The 22,091-nt window shown below is 39.3% G+C and overlaps 1 protein-coding gene across 3 annotated transcripts in view; it reads left to right on the top strand.

Moving 5' to 3' along the window:
- LOC122069002 (regulation of nuclear pre-mRNA domain-containing protein 1B-like) overlaps window positions 1-20,435 on the top strand; it is a 51,203-nt gene extending 30,768 nt beyond the window's left edge. For 2 of the 3 annotated variants that reach the window (XM_042632928.1, XM_042632929.1), the window contains exons 6-7: window positions 20,051-20,190; window positions 20,284-20,408. In XM_042632928.1, the coding sequence (XP_042488862.1) occupies window positions 20,051-20,190; window positions 20,284-20,358 (215 nt within the window). In that variant the 3' untranslated portion in view covers window positions 20,359-20,408. Of the gene's footprint in view, window positions 1-20,050; window positions 20,191-20,283 lie in introns of all 3 variants that reach the window. The other variant, XM_042632927.1, reaches the window with a different exon arrangement.
- The last annotated feature ends 1,656 nt before the right edge of the window (window positions 20,436-22,091 follow it).

Here is a 22,091-nt window from a genome sequence, read left to right as displayed (position 1 = left end):
ATCCTGCAACCAGACAAATACTAGACAAAATGATTTGTTCCAAATGCTTAGTTTGTTATCAATAAAGAGGTGAGACTAAGGAATTTTTTGTTACTTAAAAACTTATACAATTATAAATTGGGTATTGATGCTAACACTGATACCAAACATAGGATTGGATACAGATGAAAGCCTTCAAGGATGGCACTGGAGTTTTGGCTAAGCAGCAGCCATTCTGCGTCAAGATGGCATTGTTGCTGGTTGGTCTAATCACCCTAGTTTTTTCATCCATATTTAAGTATGCATCATGAGGGTGGAGCTTGGTGCAACTGTAAGGTTGCTCTATTGTGACCAGTTGTCACGAGTTTGAGTAAACAAACTGCCTCTTTGCGAAGCAGGGGTAACGCTGCGTAGATTATGACCCTCCCTGGACCCCACAATGGTGGGAGCCACGTGGACTAAGTACATCCTTTTTTTTATTTAAATATGCATCATCCTTTGCCATCACCTAACAATACTCTTTATTGCTCTTATCCAATGACCAGGTGTGAGCGCAATTGGAATACGTTCAACCTTATACACTCCAAGAGGCAGAACTGATTGGGTGTGAAGCAGTTGGAGGATTTCATCTGTGTATTACAATAGGGATTGACAGAGGAGCGCATACACCTTGGCATGGACAACGATACAACCCCCAATTGAGTTTAGCGAAATCTTCCAACAATAAGATGATCAAGAGGATCCCCTTTATGAGTGCGTCTGGGATCAAGGTGAGCTTGTGTTAGATGAGGCTAGGAGTGGGCCCAACACCTAGATTGCTTCATAGATGGGTGTTGATGTAGAGGAGTATATGGCATTAGAGTGCAAAGTTCTCTCACATATCTAGTGTCTATTAAGCCTCAACTTGATGGAGTTGATGATAAAGAGTGGTCACGTTCGTCGGATGGCATTCACACTTTCCCCAACTCAGGGCCATGGTGATGATGGTGATAGAATAACATCCTTATGCTAGGAGGATCAGATAATGCAGGATTTAGAGCTAGCACCAAAGCCCTTCAGGTTCATGGGGAGACTCAATTTGATCATGGTGCGTAGGTTGAGGATCATTGCGCACATACCAGGAGAGGCTACAGTTGAGGTCCACGTAGATAGTTTAGACCTGAGGAGGTAGTTGGGATGGGTATGGATGAATCAAGCTTGTTTGGAACATTAGAAGCCATGAGTTTAGGCGAGAGTAGAGGATCTAGGCATTGCCTAATGTAAGATTGGGTCACAAGTGATCCAATCCCAAGTAGGATCTTTACTAAATTCAATAAAAATCAAATTCAGGGACCGATAGAATGAATAAAACAGAAAATTGAGATTAAAGGGAAGAATGGGGGGTAAGGGAATAGGTTGGGTCGAGTATCTCACTCTTCCCTAGGGCATCTCACCCAAGCTGTTTCTTATAGCACATCTCACAGTTTTCCAGCACAAAGCTTTTGTTTTTTTTCATTCAATCAAATTCGTGTTCAATGTTGTAGCCCCTTACAAACTTATATAGAAGACTCAAAGCTGACTCAAACACTGAAAAAGAAAGGCCTAACCCAATCCTTAACTCATTGGGCTTCCTAAATTGACTAGGAAACTGAAATAACAAAGGAAATAGACTCAAAATAGGACTCTAACTAAACTAATGAATTAAATCCCGTTTTCGTAATTTCTACCCATATTCTAGGCCCATTAAAGTGCCTCTTTACAAAGAACACCCATGGGATCAAAGGCCCAACACATACATAACCCAACGTAAGACTTATTTGCAATAAAATAAGCCCATTAAATGACTTATCTGCGTCATTGGCATGCACCATCCTTCATAGGAGCGAGCCCTAGTCCCACATATTATGTTGATAGTGGCCTTGAGAGCATCGGTTCAACTCTTGGGTCTGGCGGATATAGACCATATGGTGGTGGACAATCCTTCGAGAGCACTGGTTCGGTATTTGGAGGGTATTATGGCTATGAGGATGGCTATGGTGGTCGCCAATGGCCATGGTGGATCTTCTACATCGTTCTCCAGCATTGATTTGTTGTTATATGGTTATCATTGTTCTCAACACTGTCAATTGGAGTTGTGCAAAGTGTACAAGTGGTTAGATGTGGCTGAGAATGACAGTTGCAAAAAGTTTCATCTTCAGAGCCATTTTGGGTAGGCCAAGTGGCAAAATTTGAAGGAGTACTAGAGAAGTATAGGGCATCGATTTATATTTTCAACTCAATTGGAATTGCATTGATCTGACTCCAAATGAGGATGTTATGGCCATTTCCGCACAATCACTCTAGAATGGTCAAGTGTTCGAGAAAATGTCTCAATGAGAGGCCTCATACGTAGCATGATGTGGCAAGTCGAGGTGGCATTGTTAATTGAGGCTTGTCCCTTTTTCTCTTAGTTCCTTCAATCTGAATCGAATCATTCCTCTATATTAGAGCATCCCAAGGCCTCCGTTGCATATGGCCATGCCACCTCAAACGACTTTCTTATAGCTTATCATGTATCAATGCTACTCCCAAGTCAGCTATAATATGATCATTTGCTTACTTTAAAAAAATGTGTCAATTACAAAAATCGCTTTTTTATTAGGTACACTTTCTCTTTGTGGTATTCCGCCTCTTGCTTGTTTTTGGTCCAAAGACGAAATTCTCAATGATAGTTGGTTGTATTCACCGATTTTGGCAATAATCGCCTGTTACACAGCAGGGTTAACAATCCTTCTAGTTTTTGCACACATCCTTCTCAACACCCTCATCTCCACTAAGTTTATCTTTTCAACGTTTCTTAATTGCCCAATATTCCGCACCATACATTATAGCCGGTCACTTGATTGTCCTATAAAATTTTCCTTTAAGCTTTAAAGGAATATGTCAATTTCCCAACATTCCAGACACACCTCTCCACTTCATCCATCATATTCAATGAGTGACATTATCCTCTATATTGTCTTTTTTATTTATGATTGAGCCTAGATACTTAAAATAATCACTTTGTGGAATCTCTGACTCGTCAATATTCACCACCTCATTAACCATCCTAGTGTACTTAAAATTACACACCATATATTCCGTCTTTGTTTTACTTATTTTAAAACCTTTTGATTCCAAGGTTGATCTCCAAAACTCCAACTTGTCGTTAATCTCTGCCTTTGTCTCATCAACTAAAATAATATCATTAGCAAAAAGCATACACCAAGAACCTATCTTGAATGCCTCTAGTCAAATCATATATGATAAGCGCAAACAAATAAGGGCTTAAAGTTGATCCTTGATGTAACAAATTGTAATTGGGAATTCACTACCTTGACTCCCACAATTCTTGTGCCATTCGCCTCACCATCATACAAATCTTTAATTATGTCCACATATTTACTGAAAACCCTTCTCTTAGCTATTATATGCCAAATAACTCTTTAGGGACTCTATCGTATGGTTTTTCTAGGTCATTAAAAACCATATGGAGATCCTTCTTGTCCTCTCTAAATGTTTCCATTAGCATCTTAAGGAAGAAAATAGCTTCCATCATGGATCTTCTTGGCGTAAAACCAAATTGGTTCTCTAAAGTAGTAGTTACTTTTCTCAAGTAGACCTTCTAGCATAACTTCATAGTATGACTCATTAGTTTTATACCTCTATAGTTATTGCAGTCCTAAATATCACCTTTAGTTTTGTAAATTGGGAGCATAATGCTTCTTCTCCATTCATCTGGCATTTTTCTTGTGTTCATAATCTTATTTGGTTAGCCTAGATAAACCATAGATTCCTAAGCTCTTCCACACTTTATATTGGGACCCCGTCTAGGGATGATGCCTTGCCTACTTTCTTAGTTTAGTAGTTTATCTAGTGCATTTTTGTTAGGTTTATTTAATTAATCATAGTCATTACAAGTTTAGGATTTGTAAGTGAAGTAGAATTCTTATTGTCTGGTTTTCAAAAGAGATGTAACCCCCATCGACTGTTCAGTTTTCAATAAGATTTTTTTTTTATTTAGAAAAAGTGGGTGAAAAGTTTGCTCTCTCTCTCTCTCTAATTTCCTTTCTCTTCTTGATGCAGTTGGACAATGGGTTTAGAAATCTCTTTTGATTTGTTTCCTTTTTAGAGTTAGAATTAGTTTGGTAGATTTTTATTTGAATGAGATTTTAATTCAGTTTCTATCTAGGTTAGTTTTCTTTTTTTCATTGTTGCTTGCCTTTATATTGATGTTAACCCAATGAAATCAGAATTTTGGAGAATTAGAACTCGATAATTTTTGGGTGAGAACCGTTAACCATGGCTGCCGGTGATTCTTTTCTTTCCCCTTTCTAATCGTTTCTCTCTGTCTCTGATCTTTCCCTCTATTCTTCTTCTTCTTTATTTTTTATTTTTATTTTTTTTTCTAGTTTAGACTAGGCAGTACTTGTAGCAAGTGAAGGAGTTCGATATCCTTCGATTCTGCAGCTCTTACTCTGAAACTTGGGGCATGAATACTCTTCCTTGGGGTGATTCAATCCCTTGTGTTGAATGGGGTAATAACTTGTGTATAATATGACACCAGCTCTCTTTATTTCTAGAGAATTACAAAGACCGTTAAACCCCTAGGATCCATTTGGTAACTGACACTTTCCGTAAAACCCATTATTACAACATTTTCCCTCAAGTTGGTGCATAGATATATCATATATGCCCAACTTGCAGATAATAGGATGAAACATCTTATTACTTAGACTTTTAGTAAATACATCAGCCAGTTATTCATTACTAGGAACAAAAGGCACAATGATAAGGCCCATATCTAGCTTCTCTTTGATAAAGTGTTGATCGATCTCTACATGTTTGGTTTGATCATGTTGGACAGGGTTGTGAGCAATGCTAATGGCAGATTTGCTGTCACAAAAGAGCTTCATAGGAAGAGTAGCAGGAACAACCTAATTAGTGAGAAGACCATGAAGCTATAGGAGCTCACAAATGCCATGTGCCATAGCACAGAACTCTTCTTCAGCACTTGAACAAGCAACCACGGCTTCTTGCTATACTATGTAACAAGGTAACCACCAACAAAGGTGCAATAACTAGTAGTAGACTTGCGGTCATCAGGGGAACCTGCCCAATCTGTATCTGTGAAGGCCTCCACCCTAAGGTGATCATGAGGAGAAAAAAGGATGCCACATCCTGGGGCAGATTTCAAGTACCGGAGAATACGCAGCACGGCTTCCATGTGAGTCGAGTAGGGATTATGTATGTACTGACTAACCAGGTTGACGGCAAATGCTATATCAGGTCATGTATGAGAGAGATAGATTAACCGCCCCACTGATCTCTAATATCTCCCCTTATCTGCCGGATCACCTTCCTTGCTACTGAGGTGACCGTTAACTTCAATAGGAATGTTTGCCGGCTTACACCCCAACATGTTTGTCAGAGAGAAGATCAAGCACATACTTCTGCTGAGACAAGTAGATCCCATGAGAAGACCTGGCAACTTCATTGCCGAGGAAGTAACGAAGTTGTCCTAGGTCTTTGATCTCGAATTCCTCACTCAAGTATCTCTTGAGGCGAGAGATTTCTGCTAGATCATCACCAGTAACAACAATATCATCTACATAGACTATTAGGATATCAATCTTCCCACCAGATCTCTTGATGAACAAAGTGTGGTCGGCATTGCTTTGAGAGTAACTTGTAGCAACCATAGCATTATGGAAACATCTGAACCAAGCACGAGGGGATTGCTTCATCCCATACAGAGCATGCTTCAGCTTGCGTACCTTCCCTTAGGTTTTGGAGCAAGTGAACCCAGGAGGAATGTCCATATACACTTCCTCCTCAAGCTTCCCATGAAAGAAGGCATTCTTCACATCTAACTGCTGGAGATCTCAATTTAAGTTGGCGATACAAGCCAAGATAACATGAATTGTGTTCATCTTAGCAACTGGAGCAAAAGTCTCCTGGTAGTCAATCCCATAAGTCTATGTGAAGCCTTTGGCAACAAGTCTGGCCTTATACCGATCCATTGTACCATCAGCCTTTTGTTTTACTGTGAATACCCATTTGCACCCAACTGTCTTCTTTTGTGAGGGAAGACACACCAGAACCCATGTGTCATTCTTCTTCAGAGCTTGCATCTCTTCAACCATAGTTGCCTGCCATCGTGAGTCTGCACTCGCTTCCTGCCAGGTATAAGGAATAGACACAGAGGAAAGAGAACACACTAAACTATAGTAGGAAGGAGAGAGTGAGTCATAAGAAATAGTTTTAGCAATAGGATGTAAAGTAAAAGACCTAATGCTTTTACGAACAACAATTGGCAACTCAAGAGATTGATCAACAGAAGGAGAAGGAGAATTACCAGGGTCCAAGGGGACAAGATCTGGCTCGAGAGGAGACGACTGGCATGGTAAGGTAGATACTGGATGTGTAGTGGTCTCAGTCTTCTCTCTACAACTATACACACGTATCTCTGGCTGAGGCGCAGTAGGAGAAGTAGGAGTGTCACTCTCCCCCCGAAACGGGATACTAGCAGGGATAGCAATTTCAAAAGACGGTGGCACATCTTCCACAATGGAAGAGACTCCCCCTGAAGAGGTGTCACAGTGTAGTATGACGCAGATTCATGAAATACAACATCCATAGTCACAAACCAACACTGAGTAGGAGGATGAAAATACCGATAGCCTTTCTGAGTAGGAGCATACCCCAGAAAAATGCATCAGAGACCATGAGGATCAAACTTTCATAAGGATGATGATCGTGAGCATAGCAAACCCTACCGAATGACTTAGGAGGAACAAAAAAAGCAGTGGAACCCTGGAGAAGACCCAGAAGGGAGCGGAAGGCATGGACCCGAGAAGGCATTCGGTTGATAAGAAAGGTAGCTGTGAGAATTGTGTCGCTCCGGTACTGAGGAGGAACATGCATTTCAAACATAAGAGAGCGTTCTACCTCACAAAGGTGGCGATTTTTCCGCTCAGCAACTCCATTCTGAGCCGGAGCATCCACACAACTATCTGATGAATCATCCCATGATCGGAAAGGTAAGCTGATGCCGTTGGGCGTTGGGCTTGAGATATTCTCTTCGATTTGATTCCTATTCCTTTCCTTTTTAGAGCTAGAATCAGTTTGATAGTATTTTAATATAGATTGGATTTTATTTTAGTTGCTATGTAGGTTAGTTTCCATTAATTGTTTGTTTTTTTCCTTTATATTAGTCATGCAATGGATGGAGGTACTCAGTTTTAGTTTTTGAAGAATTATGTTGGTTGAGAATTTTGGGTGTGACCCATGGCTATTGGATTCCCACTTTCCTCCCCGTCTAAAATCTTCTCTTTTCCCCTTCTTATCTTCTTCTTCCTCCCAATCCTTCCTCATTTTTCCTGTTGTTAAATTTTCTGATCTGAGATACCCTGCACTACTGAAGTGCTTCAAGCTCTCTTGTGTGGGATTTGTTTGGGTCGAAGCTGTGATCGAAGGAAGCCCTCACATATACGACCTGAACCCTAGAAGCTCAGATTTGATTTCAGATCTTCAATCTCCATAGTGGTGGGTGAGTCGAACTGCTGCTGGTTACAATCAAGAAGATTAGGAGTCGAAATACTCCCTTTAAAAGTTCTGGCCGATTGGGTTCTCATCGGAAGGGTAACGGCACTCGTAGACCAGCAAGTCCTCCGCTGGTTTCTGGTTCTTACGACAAGAAGAAGAAGAAAAGAGGTTTTTTTCTTTTTCTTTATTGTTTAGCACCATTATTGTTACTTTCCCATACTACCCTCACTTTTTATTTCTTTTAATTTGTTGTCCTATTTTCTCCCTAGTCCTAGATTACCTTTTTACTAGCATATTGTAGCCTAGGCCTTTAGTTCCATCTAATTACAAGTCTGCCACTCCCTTCTAAAGTTTCATTTATTTTCAAAACTGCCTCCTTCATTGGAAACTTCAGTTTAATTACAATTCTGCCATTTAGTTGAAGCTTTATTTCAATACAACCTGTCATTGGTTGTTGCCTTTGTTTTATTGAGTGTCTAAGTAGGCCCTAAGCGATCCGATTTCAGTCCTTGGGATCCGGATCTGCATCATAAGCTTGAGAGAACCCTTCAAAGTATTCCCAGTCATTGTCGCTTCGAAGGATCTTAATGGTAGCACTGAACTGAGTCTGAACCATGCAGTGAAACTGTTGAAAGCAATAAAAGGTCTTGCTCTCGGTTCGCATCATATAGACCCAAGTAGTGCGAGAATGACAATCAATAAAAGAGACAAACCACCGGTAACCATTGAAAGACACAGCGGGATGGACCCCAAATATCAGAATGTATCAATGAAAAAGGAGTGACACTTTTATTTCCAGAAACTGAATAAGTTATTCGAGTTTCTCACAAAAAAACTGACTCGAATTACAATTTTTAAAGGAAGGCAAAACTCTAGCTAAAGTTCCCAAAGGTGGATGTCCCAACCGATGATGCCATTGCAGTAACTCAGAGATGGGAGGTGACGTAGAAGATATCTGAAGAGCCTAACCAGAGACCAATGCCGAGTCATCATCAAGCAGATACAGACCACTACGTACCCTACTAGAGCCAATCTTTGCCCCTGTCACCAGATCGGCAGATCCTGAAAAACACAATGAGAAGAGAAAAATGGGACTTAGCAATTAAGACTGGAAGTAAGACTACTAATGGACAAAAGGTAGTGGGAAAAGAAGGAACATGTTATACAGTAGAAAGGGATAAAGAGGGGGTACAGCCAATAGAGCCCTTTCCCAGAATAGTGGAATAAGTCTTATTAACCAATTTGACCTTACCATTACTACGACAAGCAGTGTACTGTGAAAAAAGAGACAAGCGGCCTCTCATATGATCAGAAACCCCAGAGTCTATAATCCAAGAGGTAGAAGGGACAGACATAGTATGGCCACAAAAGGAGATACTTGACCCAAAAGGGAAGGAATGAGCAAAGCTCGTAGTGGCAGATGCAAGAGAGTCTGGACGTGTCAAGAGGCACCGGAGGGCAGTAAGCTCGTCAAATGATAGCAAGTCTATTGAGGAGCTAAGAGTAGAGTCAGAGTTAAGGCTCTCAGTATGGTTGGCCTGCCCATAAGTATCGGCATGACCCTTCCCTCGCCCCCCCTTTTTCAGATGTATCAGGAGGATGACCATAAAGCTTCCAACAGTGCTCCTTGTTGTGATGCTCCTTCCCACAGTAATCGCACTTCATTGGAATCCTAGTTGAGGAGCCACCAAACTGTGGTGCTGCACCAAGGGGCTGAGTGCCAGAAACAAGTGCAGATCTCTTAATAGGAGTGGTAGCTTGTTGTGGAAGCATAATGGTACGTCGACTGTCCTTAAGTTGGATCACAACATAGGCTTGATCCAAGGTAGGAAAGGGGTTATGACTCAAAACCTGGGATAGCAACTGATCAAACTCCACATTCAGACCTGCTAGAAAGTCATAGACCCTAATTTTGTCCTCTTGCTTCTGAAACTTGGTGAAATCTCTTCAGCGGTAGGAGTATACTCATAGAAATCCAACTGAATCCATAGTGACCGCAACTCATAGTAGTACTGTGACAGAGTGAGCCCTCTCTGGCTCAAATCACGAACCTTTTGGCAAAGCTCAAAGACCTGAGCATCATTCCCTGTTAGGAATAGATATCCTGGACAGACTTCCAGATCTTCGCAGCAGAGTCAAGGAGGAGATAGCCATGCAAAAGTTGTAACATGGAGTAGACAAGGAAGCCATAACCAGAGAGTTGGCACACTCCCACTTGTCAATCTCAGTACCGGTGGTCGGACGCTTCGTGGTTCCATTGAGGTACCCGTAATAGTCACAGGATTTGATGGAGATGCAGACCGAGCGTGACCACATAAGGTAGTTTGTGTCATCAAGCTTAATAGCACAAGGAGGAAAGGTAGGAAGAGCTGTGGTGTCTTTGCCAGTAGAAGCAGATGAGATGGTAGACATGGTTGCTACTCAAGGGGGTTGTGCAAATAGAAGAGACACTAGCCAGCGATGGAGAAAGCACTAAAATAACCAGAAAAAGCTAGAAAACCCAAAAATCGATAAAGGGTAAAACCCTGAGAAAACGATTTTGGTGATAGCTCTAGAATAGAGACCTCAAACGAAAAAGTGGTCGGTACATACCACCACAAGGATAAGAGGCACCAATCGCAACAAACATCAAGACGATCGGAGCATTGAGCGGGGAAAAAGCATCCCGGCAATGAAAAAACGTCCTCAGGGAGAAAACCTTGACAAAGTGATGGGGATAGCTCTAGAACAGAGACCTCAAACAAAAAAATGGTTTGTATATACCACCACAAGGATCAAAGGCACCAATCGCAACAAAAATCAAGATGATCGGAGCATCGAGGCGGGAAAAAGCATCTCGGCAATGAAAAAACATTCTCAGGGAGAAAACCCTGTAAAAGTGATAAAAAAAGGTTCTGGGTCTCTCAGATCATTGTAGAAGAGAGTTTGAGAGCCCAAAAGAAGGATGCATGGAGGTTAAAAACCCTCTTGGTGGTTTAAGAAAGCTGCCACCACGAGAGAGAAGCAGAGATGGAGGGAGGCGGAGATGAAGGAGGCGCTGGGAGAGAGAGACATGAGAAAGAGGCAAAGAGATAGAGAAGAGGGAGAGCCCTTAGAGGTTCGAATCCTAAGGCTCTGATACCATGTTGAATGAGGTAATGACTTGTGTCTAATATGATACCAATCCTCTTTATTTATAACAATAGAGAGAAGTTTCTAGAGAATTACAAAAACCGTTAAACCCCTTAGGGTCCGTTTAGTAACTGGAACTTTCTCTAAAACCCATAAAACCTATTATTACAACACCTTGAAGCCCTAGCTCAAACGCTTTTCCTGTGGAGAACCTTATTTCTGAAACAAGGGTTGAACCTGTTAGATCTAAATTAGGGTTTCACAATAGACCCTAATCGGTTCCCATATAGACAACTAGAATATGGTATAAATTAAAATATGAATAATTGGATCAGATCGTAGAGGATTGAAATTATACCTTTCACCTAGTATGCTGAAGACGATTGATGTTGGTCACTCCCACTTTCGCTCTCTTGGCTTAGCTATGGATCTTCTACAGCCCCTTAAACCTCCTTGGTTCTTTCATTTTAGTGGTAAAGTGGGGAAGAGTGAATAATGGCTATAAGGACCCAAAACCCAGTATTTATAATACTGTTTTGCACCCAAAACCCTAAACCACAATGGGATGGGTCAGCATATCCCTAAACTTGAGAGTGGATCGAACTGGTTCATGCAACTTGATTCTCACCCATTTAATCAACCCGAATAATTAATTTAGCCCATAAATCCAACAATCTCCCACTTAGGCTACATTAATTATAAGAATATCTTTTAAATTGGTGTGGCCATAGAATCTTATTACATTAACCACTCTTACTGTGATTCAGTTGAAAAATCATTCACATCGAACAACAGCAGAAGATACACCTTAATATACGGCATACAACTTTCTGTCATTACAAACATAAATAAGTTTCTCAACACGAATCTATATGGGATACTATCATGGAAACATTGACATATCCTCAATTCACACTGTTGTCATTCCATGTAGGTCCTTAACTGTGATATTAACCTTCACTGTGGCAAATCGCCTTTAATCTGGGGTTAATATCTAACTGTGACTTTTCACCTATAAACTGTGGCAAATATTGCCTTTGAACTGTGACAAATACTGTCTTAATATGTGGCAAACATTACCTTTTGAACTGTGACAAAATATTGTCTATAACTGAGACAATTACTACCTTTAAAAACATTCTCAAATGAAACCATAAACCAAATAATAAAAGAAATAACTGTGCATAATGTAAATGCTAAAACTTAACCATAATTCATCAAACTGTGCCCCAAAACATACGAGCTAAGGTTTAAACATAAACAAAACAAAACTCCCACTAATCAAGCATTTCAAATAACTAAATATAAAGAAATCCTAACTACTTGATGGAACCAATTTTTTCTTGCTCTCAATTGCTGGTGATCAGTCTACCTCACCCTTTCTTGGCATCATCCTGCTTATCAGCCCCAAAATTCTTCCTCTTCTCTAACCATTTCTTGAAAATAAAGCAGTCCTTCTTCACATGTCCTTTCTTATGGCACCAGAAACCCTATGTTGTTGGTCTTCTCTTTATCCTGAGCCTTTTGAGATGTGTCAAGTTCTTGAGAGCTCTTAGTCCTGTCATATGGTTTGAAGCTTCCTTTGTTGGAAAAAATTCTTGTTCCTTCTGCTTGGTCCACCAGAAGATCCCTTATGGAAAGTTGCATGTGCACTCTCAAACCTGGATTATTTCAATTTTTCTTCCTCTGAGTGCAAATGGAAATAAGCTCATTTAAGCTCCAATCGTCCTTCAGTGCAATGTAGGTAGACTAGATAACCTTATACTGACTAGGGAGGGTATTCAGTGCAATGTGAACAATATATCCTTTATCGATCTGTATTCCAAGATCCTTAAGTTTACCAGCATCAATAGCTACACTCAAAATGTATTCTCTAACACTCCCATATCCATCAAACCTTGTGTTAATTAGCTTGGTCATCAATGTGGTTTTCTCAGCTTTCTTGTTGTGTTGAAACCTAGCTTTAATAGCATCCAGGAATTCTTTTGCAGTATCTTTGATCTCTATGTTCCCACGTATAATTTCAGGAACTGTCTTTTTCAAAACCAGTATGCACTTTCTGTTTGCATTTGTCAATTTCTTAAACTTGGTTCTTTCAACACTTTTGCTTAAGTCTGTGAGAGGCTCAGGTTTAGGCTCCCTAAGTGCCAAGTCTAAGTCAAGAAGACCTAAATGCAATTCTAATTCCTCCACCCACTTTTGGTAGTTGTTACCAGTGAGCATTGGGATGGAAGACACATAACTTGACGGAATGGCCATCCTCCTAGAGCAGTAACAACACATTACATGCCAAATTTTAAAATATAAATCATAATATAAAAACATGTAATACCATCAATATATTTTAAATAAGAGTTACAACTAAAACTGTATCCCTATCCTTTGGGACAGGAATTAACGAATGCTCTTATATTCTTCTTTTAACTGTGAAAACAACACTAACTTCGGAATTCAATCACCTTTGGGAAAAGGAACTCCTAATTCAATGTCACTTTTTGACATGTGGATAATTATCCTCAAACCTTGATGACATAACCTTTGGGAAAGTATCACCTTTACTGTTGGGAAAGATACAATCGAACTGAATGTACCACTTTGGTGGATTTCACTTAGTTCTATCATATCTTTCCCATTTGAGATGTATATCTTTATGTTCAAAACATATATTTAAATATGTCACTAGGACAACAATAACCATACAAGAGTCACAACCGTTATTACATTCCTATCCTTTGGGCTAAGAATGCACTGGTCCTCTTGCAAATCCATATTTACTGTGAAAAGAACAATAACTTTTGAAATCCCCTCACCTTTGGGTTTAAGAACCTCTAGGTCACTATCATTTTCTTAACTTTGGTGACATCACCTTTGGGCAAATGTCACCTACATTGCTGCCTTGTGAAAAACCATGGAATAATAAGATGTACCGCTTTGGTGGATTCCACCTCATCCTTTCATGGTTTCCTAAAAAATTACTTTGCAGCTAAGAATGAGTAGAAGCTTACACCATTTTCCATATTAACATATCTCAATTTAAAAACCTTTCCCAATCTCATGGTAACCAATAACATGTGCGTTTTTCAAAACATTGATTTATGCCCTTTTGTTACAATGATTAAAAATAAATACAACATAAAATTTCAAATAAATGTCATATATCAAATTAGATCATTAAATGTGGCCTGAAACAATGAATCCAACACAAAAAACGGATTTCAATTTGGCCTTAAAACGTCCCTTAAAATGGCATTTAAAGTGGTTTAAATAAAAACCCAAAATAGAAACCAAACAAGCCTTAAAAGTTCTTTTTTTTTAATAAATACTTTCCCGGTCAATGCCGGTTTGATCCAGGCTTGACCCGGTTTAACCATGTGTGGTCACTATTTGGTTTGACTCATTTTGGTTTGGTTTGGCTGGTTTGATTTGTTTTGGTTCAATCCATTCTAATTAGGATTATACCTATGGGCTTGAACCCATTACTTGAATGAATATGGGCTTGGCCCATTAGTTTTTAAGAAAGACATTAATATGAAACGTTTGTGGTGTGAGCCCATTAGATTTTACGAACTTTTCAACTTAAAAGTTGATAGACCGAAGTTTGGGTCTATCATCATCAATCACACAGCCCTACCCCTCCTCTTTTTCTCTTTTGAAACCAAAACAGCCGCCGTTGTATCAAGTTTATATGATAAGGGAAAACACGGCCAAAATAAGTAAAGAAACTTAACGGTTTCGGGGCTATCTTCGTTGTTAGCGACATTGACCAAAGCTGCTAGCCGTGAACATCAAAAGAACCACAGCGACAGTCAAGATTTGGGTAAAATCCCTTGCAGGTTCGACAAAATTTACTGGTTTCAATGGCCCATCACCACCCAAGGTGATCAATATTCACCAGCCTTTGAACTTTGAACCTTAGCAAACACAAGCTTGAATCACGGCGATCAAAACCCAAAAAGATGATCACCAAAAAACAAGTTCAGCATCCAATGTTGTAAGAGCAGTCTTCTCTCTCTCTCTCTCTCTCGCTTTTTTTTAGAAAACAAAAGCCTGCAAAACGTGGATTCTCAATTCCAATCATTCGGTTCCAAATCTGAAACCAATCCTAGAGGAAATCCAAATCTCAATAAAATTGCAATTTCATTGCGTTTTTGAATAACCAATGAAGTATGAAAATTCTATCAAATCGATTCTAGCCTCGTATGGGTTCGCTCTGATACCACTTGTTAGATCTAAATTAGGATTTCACAATAGACCCTAATCAGTTCCCATAAAGACAACTAGAATACGTTATAAATTAAAACATGAATAATTGGATCAGATCATAGAGGATTGAAATTGTATCTTTCACCTAGTATGCTGAAGACGATTGATGTTGGTCACTCCCACTTTCGCTCTCTTGGCTTGGCTATGGATCTTCTACAGCCCCTTAAACCTTCTTGGTTCTCTCACTTTAGTGGTAAAGTGGGAAAGAGTGAATAATGGCTGTAGGGACCCAAAACCCAATATTTATAATATTGTCCTGCACCCAAAACCCTAAATCACAATGGGTTGGGCCAGCATATCCCTAAATTTGAGACTGGACCGAACCGGTTCATGCAACTTGATTCTCATCCATTTAATCAACCCGAGTAATTAATTTAGCCCATAAATCCAACAGAACCTGTAACCATTGCCTGGTGAGGCTTTGTGGAATCTGATCTGCTGTTCTGGAGATTTCCGTTGGCTGTAGATGTTGGGTATCTGAAGGTCTTCAATAATCAGAGCCCTCTTTGAAGTTCTAGCTCGATCAGACATCAGTTGAGAGAGATTTGGCCTTTGAGGTTAGCTGCTTGCCGCTGGGTTCATCCCTATCGCGTGAGGAAGAAGCCAAAGTCTTCTTTTTTACACTTAAGCCCTATTTTCTGATATTACAATAAAGGCCTTGATTTGAGCTTGTTGTTTCAGTTTAGCCCATTACTATTTTTATTTCCAGAACTGATCCTTCTCTTGGGATATAATTTCTGTTAAGTCCTTAGTCAATTATTTCTCTCTCAAAGGCTCCTAACTTGTACCAGAAATTACAATATTGCTACAGGTTTGCCTAGATTGAAATATTTGTTCTAATTGTGGGCCCATAAGCGATTCGATCCCCTCGGATTCGCATCAAATGGTATTAGAGCAAATTTCTTGCACTTCTTTAACCATGACAGGTCACATCACCAATGCCGAGCTACACAAATTATATTGTGAATTAGCTGAGAATCAACAGAATATTGATGCTAGGCTTGAGAGGACTAAAGCCAAGTTTGACAAGTTTATGGAGGAGATGACTACCTTTATGAAGAGGTCCAACAAGCAAGCTGAAGAAGGATCCTCTACACTACTTCCTCAGTTCAATACTTTATGGATCGAAGATACACCTCAGAGGCAACAACTTAATCAAGTTGTCCCCCAGGATGTTACCTGCCAATTTTCTGACAGAGATTATGGCATCAAAGTTGAGGTTCCAGAGTTCAGTGGTGAAAAGGGACATGAAGAATTTATTGACTTGCTTACCAAAGTTGAGAGGATTTTTGTATATAAATCTCTTCTGGACCAGAAAAAGTGTGAACTCATCCTCACCAAGTTTATTGGGTATGTATGTTCATAGTGAGATGATGTACTACATGCAAGGCATAGTTGGGCGCTTAGGCGACAATCGCCTTGTTGCATTGCATGTCGCCTTGTGTTTTGGCACTTATTTATGCTAAATATCATTTACGTAAATGTAATAACAAATTATTCATAAATAAGCAAATACCCCTTATTTGAATCCTATAAAAATAGTTTAAAAATCAAATTCTAAAAGGATAAAAAGTCACCCCCCAGTCTAAGAGCAAAAACTAGATTTTGGTTATAAGGACGTTTTTCAACTTTTAAATGCTGGGGTTTTTCTCATTTATGAAAATTTTATAAATTCTATCATGTTAAAACATTATTAAAAACCAAAAGTCCGGTAAAATAATTTTTTGTTTTGATATCCATAAAATTATTTTCATTCAGACAATTTTAACAACATTCATGCACTTAAAATTAAGTTTGCCCGGAGTATAACTTTGTCATTACAACTTAGATTTAAGTAATCTTGGACTTGTTGGAAACTGGTTTTACGTTATAACTAAGACAAAATGTCTCATGTAAAAATAAAATCATTTGAGCAGTCAAACTTATTATAAAACAAGAGCATTTCTCTAAATGTTGATTTTTTATAACTTAATATGTTTTAATGTTAATTTTTTATCGTTTAATAAGGCTAAATGTTGATTTTTAATGACTTGATGTTGCGTTATCTTGATTTTTTATGATACAAGGTATATATAGCTTATTAAAAAATGTTAGAAAATAGGGAAAATAAAAATAACACTTGTTCGCCTTAAGGCAGACGCCTTCTCGCCTAAGTGCTTAGACAACCCTCCACTGCCTTGGTTCGCCTTGGCGTCGTGACAACTATGATGTGAGGTTTGTCAGAAGACTTGGACCAGTTACCGATTGGGAGGTTATAAAGCAGATCCTGACTGAAAAATTTGTTCCTCTTAATTATGAGAAGATAATGTTCTATAAATTGCTTAACTTGCAACAAGGCAACAAGGATGTGGATTCCTACACCCTTGAATTCCACAAACATTCTTCAAGGTGTTGACTTTAGGAAACAGACCAGCAACAGGTGATGCGATATATCAGTGGGCTAAGTATTGAGATTTGACTTGAATTGGCTAACACTGATTTCAGGTCAATTGATGTGGCAGCAACTCATGCCAAGACAGTTGAAGAGAAGTCCATTTATTGGAAGAGTATGCTCAAGACTCCTTCAGTATATAGACCTCCACTACGGATGGAGGAAAAGAAGCCTGCAGCTCGCAGAGTTGAAGAAAAAATGTCAGATTTCAACAAGGACAGTGTTGTGTAAAGAACATCAGATGCCATAGTTGTGGTGAGAAGGGTCACTACTCCAACAAGTGTCCCAACAAGACTCATTCTGTGAATGCAATAGAAAAGCAACCAATTGAGAAAAGTAGTGATAATTCTGCTTTATATAATCTTATCCCCTTGGTGAAGATGATATTGACGATGATGATGATGAGGATGTGGAAGCTCATTCCGCTAGTCTTTCATACTTTTCAAGCAAACTGGTTGACAAGGCTCCTCTCTTCAGACAAAAGGGGACTCTTCTGCATGGTTTCGATCCTACTGATGTTCATACAGTTGATACCGGGGCAGAAGCAAACTTTATCTCTGCTGAATTTGTTCAAGCACACAATCTTTCACAGAAGCAACTTTTCAAGAAGATTCACATGCAAGATTTTGGACCCATAGCTCGAGAAGGAGCCACTGTAGTTGTTCGAGTACATCTACAGTTTGGGCCACTAAAGTACCATGTAACTTCCTTGGTCACCCCATTGGCGCACTAAGACATTCTTCTAGGGTGACATTGGCAGCGACATGCTTGTATCCTCTATGATGGTGCACGGAACACCATCAAGGTGAAGCAAGGTTGTACGTATTTGATGAGGCCACACGCATTATTAGATATGCCATGTCGTTGACCGACTCCTACTCCATTAACACGTCAGCCTACTTTCCCTCTTCACGGAGTTACGTTCCCATCATTTGCTTCAAAAAATGTGCCACCTCATCGGCGAGCAACTTACAAGGGTATCTTGGGAGCATGACCTAACTCGACGGAGTTGAGTTCTTTTAAGACCGGAAGAGTTGATGCAGTTGGGCGATGGGTTTAGAAATCTCTTTTGATTTGTTTCCTTTTTTAGAGTTAGAATTAGTTTGGTAGATTTTTATTTGAATGAGATTTTAATTCAGTTTCTATCCATGTTAGTTTCCATTTTTTCATTGTTGCTTGCCTTATATTGATGTAAACCCAATGAAGAATTCAGAATTTTGGAGAATTAGAACTTGATAATTTTTGGGTGAGAACCATGAACCATGGCTGCCGGTGATTCTTTTCTTTCCCCTTTCTAATAATCTCTCTCTCTGATCTTCCCTTCTATTCTTCTTCTTCTTCTTCTTTATTTCTTCTTCTTTTCCCTATCCTTGTTTTGGGGGTTTCCTTGTTCTTCTTTTCTAGTTTAGACCAGGCGGTACTTGCAGCAAGTGAAGTTCGATCTATCTTCGATTCTGCAGCTCTTACTCTGAAACTTGGGGCATGAGTACTCCTCTTTGGGGTGATTCAATCCCTTGAAGCCCTAGCTCTAACGCTTTTCCTGTGGAGAGCCTTATTTCTGAAACAAGGGCTGAACCTGCAACCATCGGCTGGTGAGGCTTACAGAATCTGATCTGCTGTTCTGGAGATTTCCATTGGCTGTAGATGTTGGGTATCCAAAGGTCTTCAATAATCAGAGCCCTCTTTGAAGTTCCAGCTCGATCAGACATCAATTGAGAGAGATTTGGCCTTTGAGGTTAGCTGCTTCTGCCGCTGGGTTCACCCCTATCGTGTGAGGAAGAAGAGGCAAAAGTCTTCTTTTTTACACTTAAGCCCTATTTTCCTCATATTAAAATAAAGGCTTGGATTTGAGTTTGTTGTTTCAGTTTAGCCCATTACTATTTTTATTTCCAAAACTGATCCTTCTCTTGGGGTTTAATTCCTGTTAAGTCCTTAGTCAATTATTTCCCTCTCAAAGGCTCCTAACTTGTACCAAAAATTACAATATTGCCACTGGTTTACCTAGATTGAAATATTTGTTCTAATTGTGGGCCCATAAGCGATCTGACCCCCCCGGATCCGCATCACTTCTCCTTCCCAAACAGTTTGTTCTCTCTTTCCTCCCCTTTGATTGATCTGATTTTCTGAATTTTTCTGAATTATTACTCTTTGTTTCTGTTCATGCGTGCAATTCACAGTGCCAAAACAGGAGCTTTCCTTCACACTTTCCCTCTTGTCTATCATTGAGGCCCTAATCCATCCTACCGTTTTCCCACAACCTGTCTGTGGTAATTCAGCTCTATATTTTGAACACTAGTCTGTCCTACATCAGTGTCTTTCCTTTTAAACGACGATTCAGTTTGGTTTCGTTGGGAATAAAAGCTGAAGTAAACAAAAAGGGTGGGGGTCAATGCTAGAAAATATACCAGGAGTCTATTTTTAATTGATGTGAGACTCCAGTCCACCCCTACGAGGATTTTGTGGACGCTGCACTTGCACCAGGTATTTACTGTAAGATTGGGTTTACATTTTGAGTTTTCCTTGCAAAACGATAACTTATTATTAACTTTAATTTTCTTACTAGCCTTATGGGTTGCAAATTCACATTTACATATTAACATAGGCTTTATCATCTCTAAATAGTTTTGCTGGTGCACATTGTCTTTGCATCCTTGGGCATATATTTACCTTTTGTGATCATCTAGGATGGCTATTTTATTTATTTAATTTGGCCTTGATCAGGAAATCAACAGGGTCCAACGTTCGCAAATGAACTACAAGAGCAGGAAAATGCCCTGCGGCAATGCATTGATCAACTTGAAAGTGTTGAAGCAACCAGAGTAGCTTTGGTTGCTCAGCTGAAAGAAGCTCTTCAAGACCAGGTGACTTTTTTCCTCATCATCTTCTCTTGGTTTTGTAATTTTACATCTGGTATTTGTATCTTTTAAGACTTCTTACCATCTTTATCTTTTCAGGAATCAAAGCTAGAGCTTATTCGCACTCAATTGCAAGTAAGAATCATGATCTTTTTCTATTTCTTCATTGAATGAGATAATATCATTCAAGGACTTGAATTTCAATCATTCTTCTGGCTGATGTGCATGTTTAACTTGTATTTTATTAAAGATTACATGATACTGGACTCAGTCCACAACTGACCTCTTCTAGGGGGATAATCCATCTATTTATGCTGATTGGATGTGACTCTCAAACTGTTGATTTGTCAAAGAATCACCCAGGTGAAGATCTGATCATTTGAAAGAAATGATCCAACCACTTGACCAGGGGGATACAGTGGGACCTTTTTCATGCAAAAATTTAATAGATACAGTGGGACATTTTTCATGCAAAAATTTAATAGATACCATGTTGGAGAACAGAATTGAACATAGGATGCCTCATATCACCAACACGTACAATACCACTGTGGCAAATGTATTTGTTGTTTCTTACTTTTAGATATAATATTATAACTGTTTTAATGTTCTGGCTAACCAATAGATGTCACTGTTCAGATCATCAGTTGCCAAGCCAGTACAGTCTGATGTCTGGTTCGTTCTTTGAGACATTGTTTGATTTCTTCTTATATCCTTAAAAAAATATATTTGGAAATGAAAAATATTTATGTTTCACTAGGGTTCAAAACATAACATATTTGGAAATGCAATATATGTATATGTATATGTATATATATGAAATTTGGTCAGAATGGCCAAAATGAGTTGCAAAGTTGTGAAAATTTAATCAGAATACTGAAATGATACATTGTAGTCGGTAAATTGCATTTTCCTGCCTTTTTAATCAGAATACTGAAATGATCATCATTTTTATTTTCAAGCCAGTAAATCAACAACTGGGGAATACATTTTGCTCCCCTGACTGCGCACTCCCTTCCCTGCCTCTGGCCATCATGGCTGGCCTCCCTGTAGTGGTACCGCTACCCATGGTTCAAAATCTCGCCGAGATCTCCATTATTTTGTGTTTTTTTTTTTCTTTTGTCGAGACGAGATAGGCTACGAAATAGAAGTTGTACATGGTCTCGATCAATATTTCGGTATCTCGGACGAACTATTGGGTATCGTTTCTTTGAAATACTGAAATGATACCACCTTAGCTTATATATAGGCCATTTTGTTGGGGGCAACTCGATCCCAACTTGGTTATTTCTTTCAACACAGGAAAGGTAAAGTACTTTCCCCAAAACCCTCGGATAGGTTACCTTCAGTATGTAGATGACTCAGTTTTTTTGGCAGTTGTGGAGGACTACGTTCGGTTGTTCTCTCAGAATATGACGTGGCATGCATTTGTGGTGCAGTCATAGGAAAATGCATGTCTACTCCACCATACTGGGCGTGGAATCTAGTCAGGCCATCATATTTCTTTCCAGTAGATAGTCATTATGAACTTATGATCAAGGATTAAAGTATCGGTATCGGTCGCCGTATCGGTCGGTCAAAATTAAGATACATATCGGAGGGTATCGTATCGTATCGGAGATACGCTAAGATACGCTAAAGATACGCACATAAATGGATAGGGAACACATTTTTGTACACTTTTGCATAAAAAAACAGTTAAAAAAAGCTATATGTAACATGTAGAATGCATAAATACTTAGTAGAGGGTATCGTATTGATAGACAAATATATTGAGTTGAAAATGTTCAAAATGATGAGGTTTGAGTTTCTTCCAGTTTTTTCTTTCCTCATTGCCATTGCCACTGTGATGAGTGCCCTGAAGAGTGTCGTGGTGGTTCAAATCCTTGGCTAGGACCTTCTTCAAT

The sequence above is a fragment of the Macadamia integrifolia genome, unplaced genomic scaffold (genome assembly GCF_013358625.1).
Source record: "Macadamia integrifolia cultivar HAES 741 unplaced genomic scaffold, SCU_Mint_v3 scaffold516, whole genome shotgun sequence".
Classification (NCBI taxonomy): Eukaryota; Viridiplantae; Streptophyta; class Magnoliopsida; order Proteales; family Proteaceae; genus Macadamia; species Macadamia integrifolia.
The sequence above is the reverse complement of the archived record's forward strand: the minus strand, read 5'-3'. Positions and strand labels throughout refer to the sequence as shown.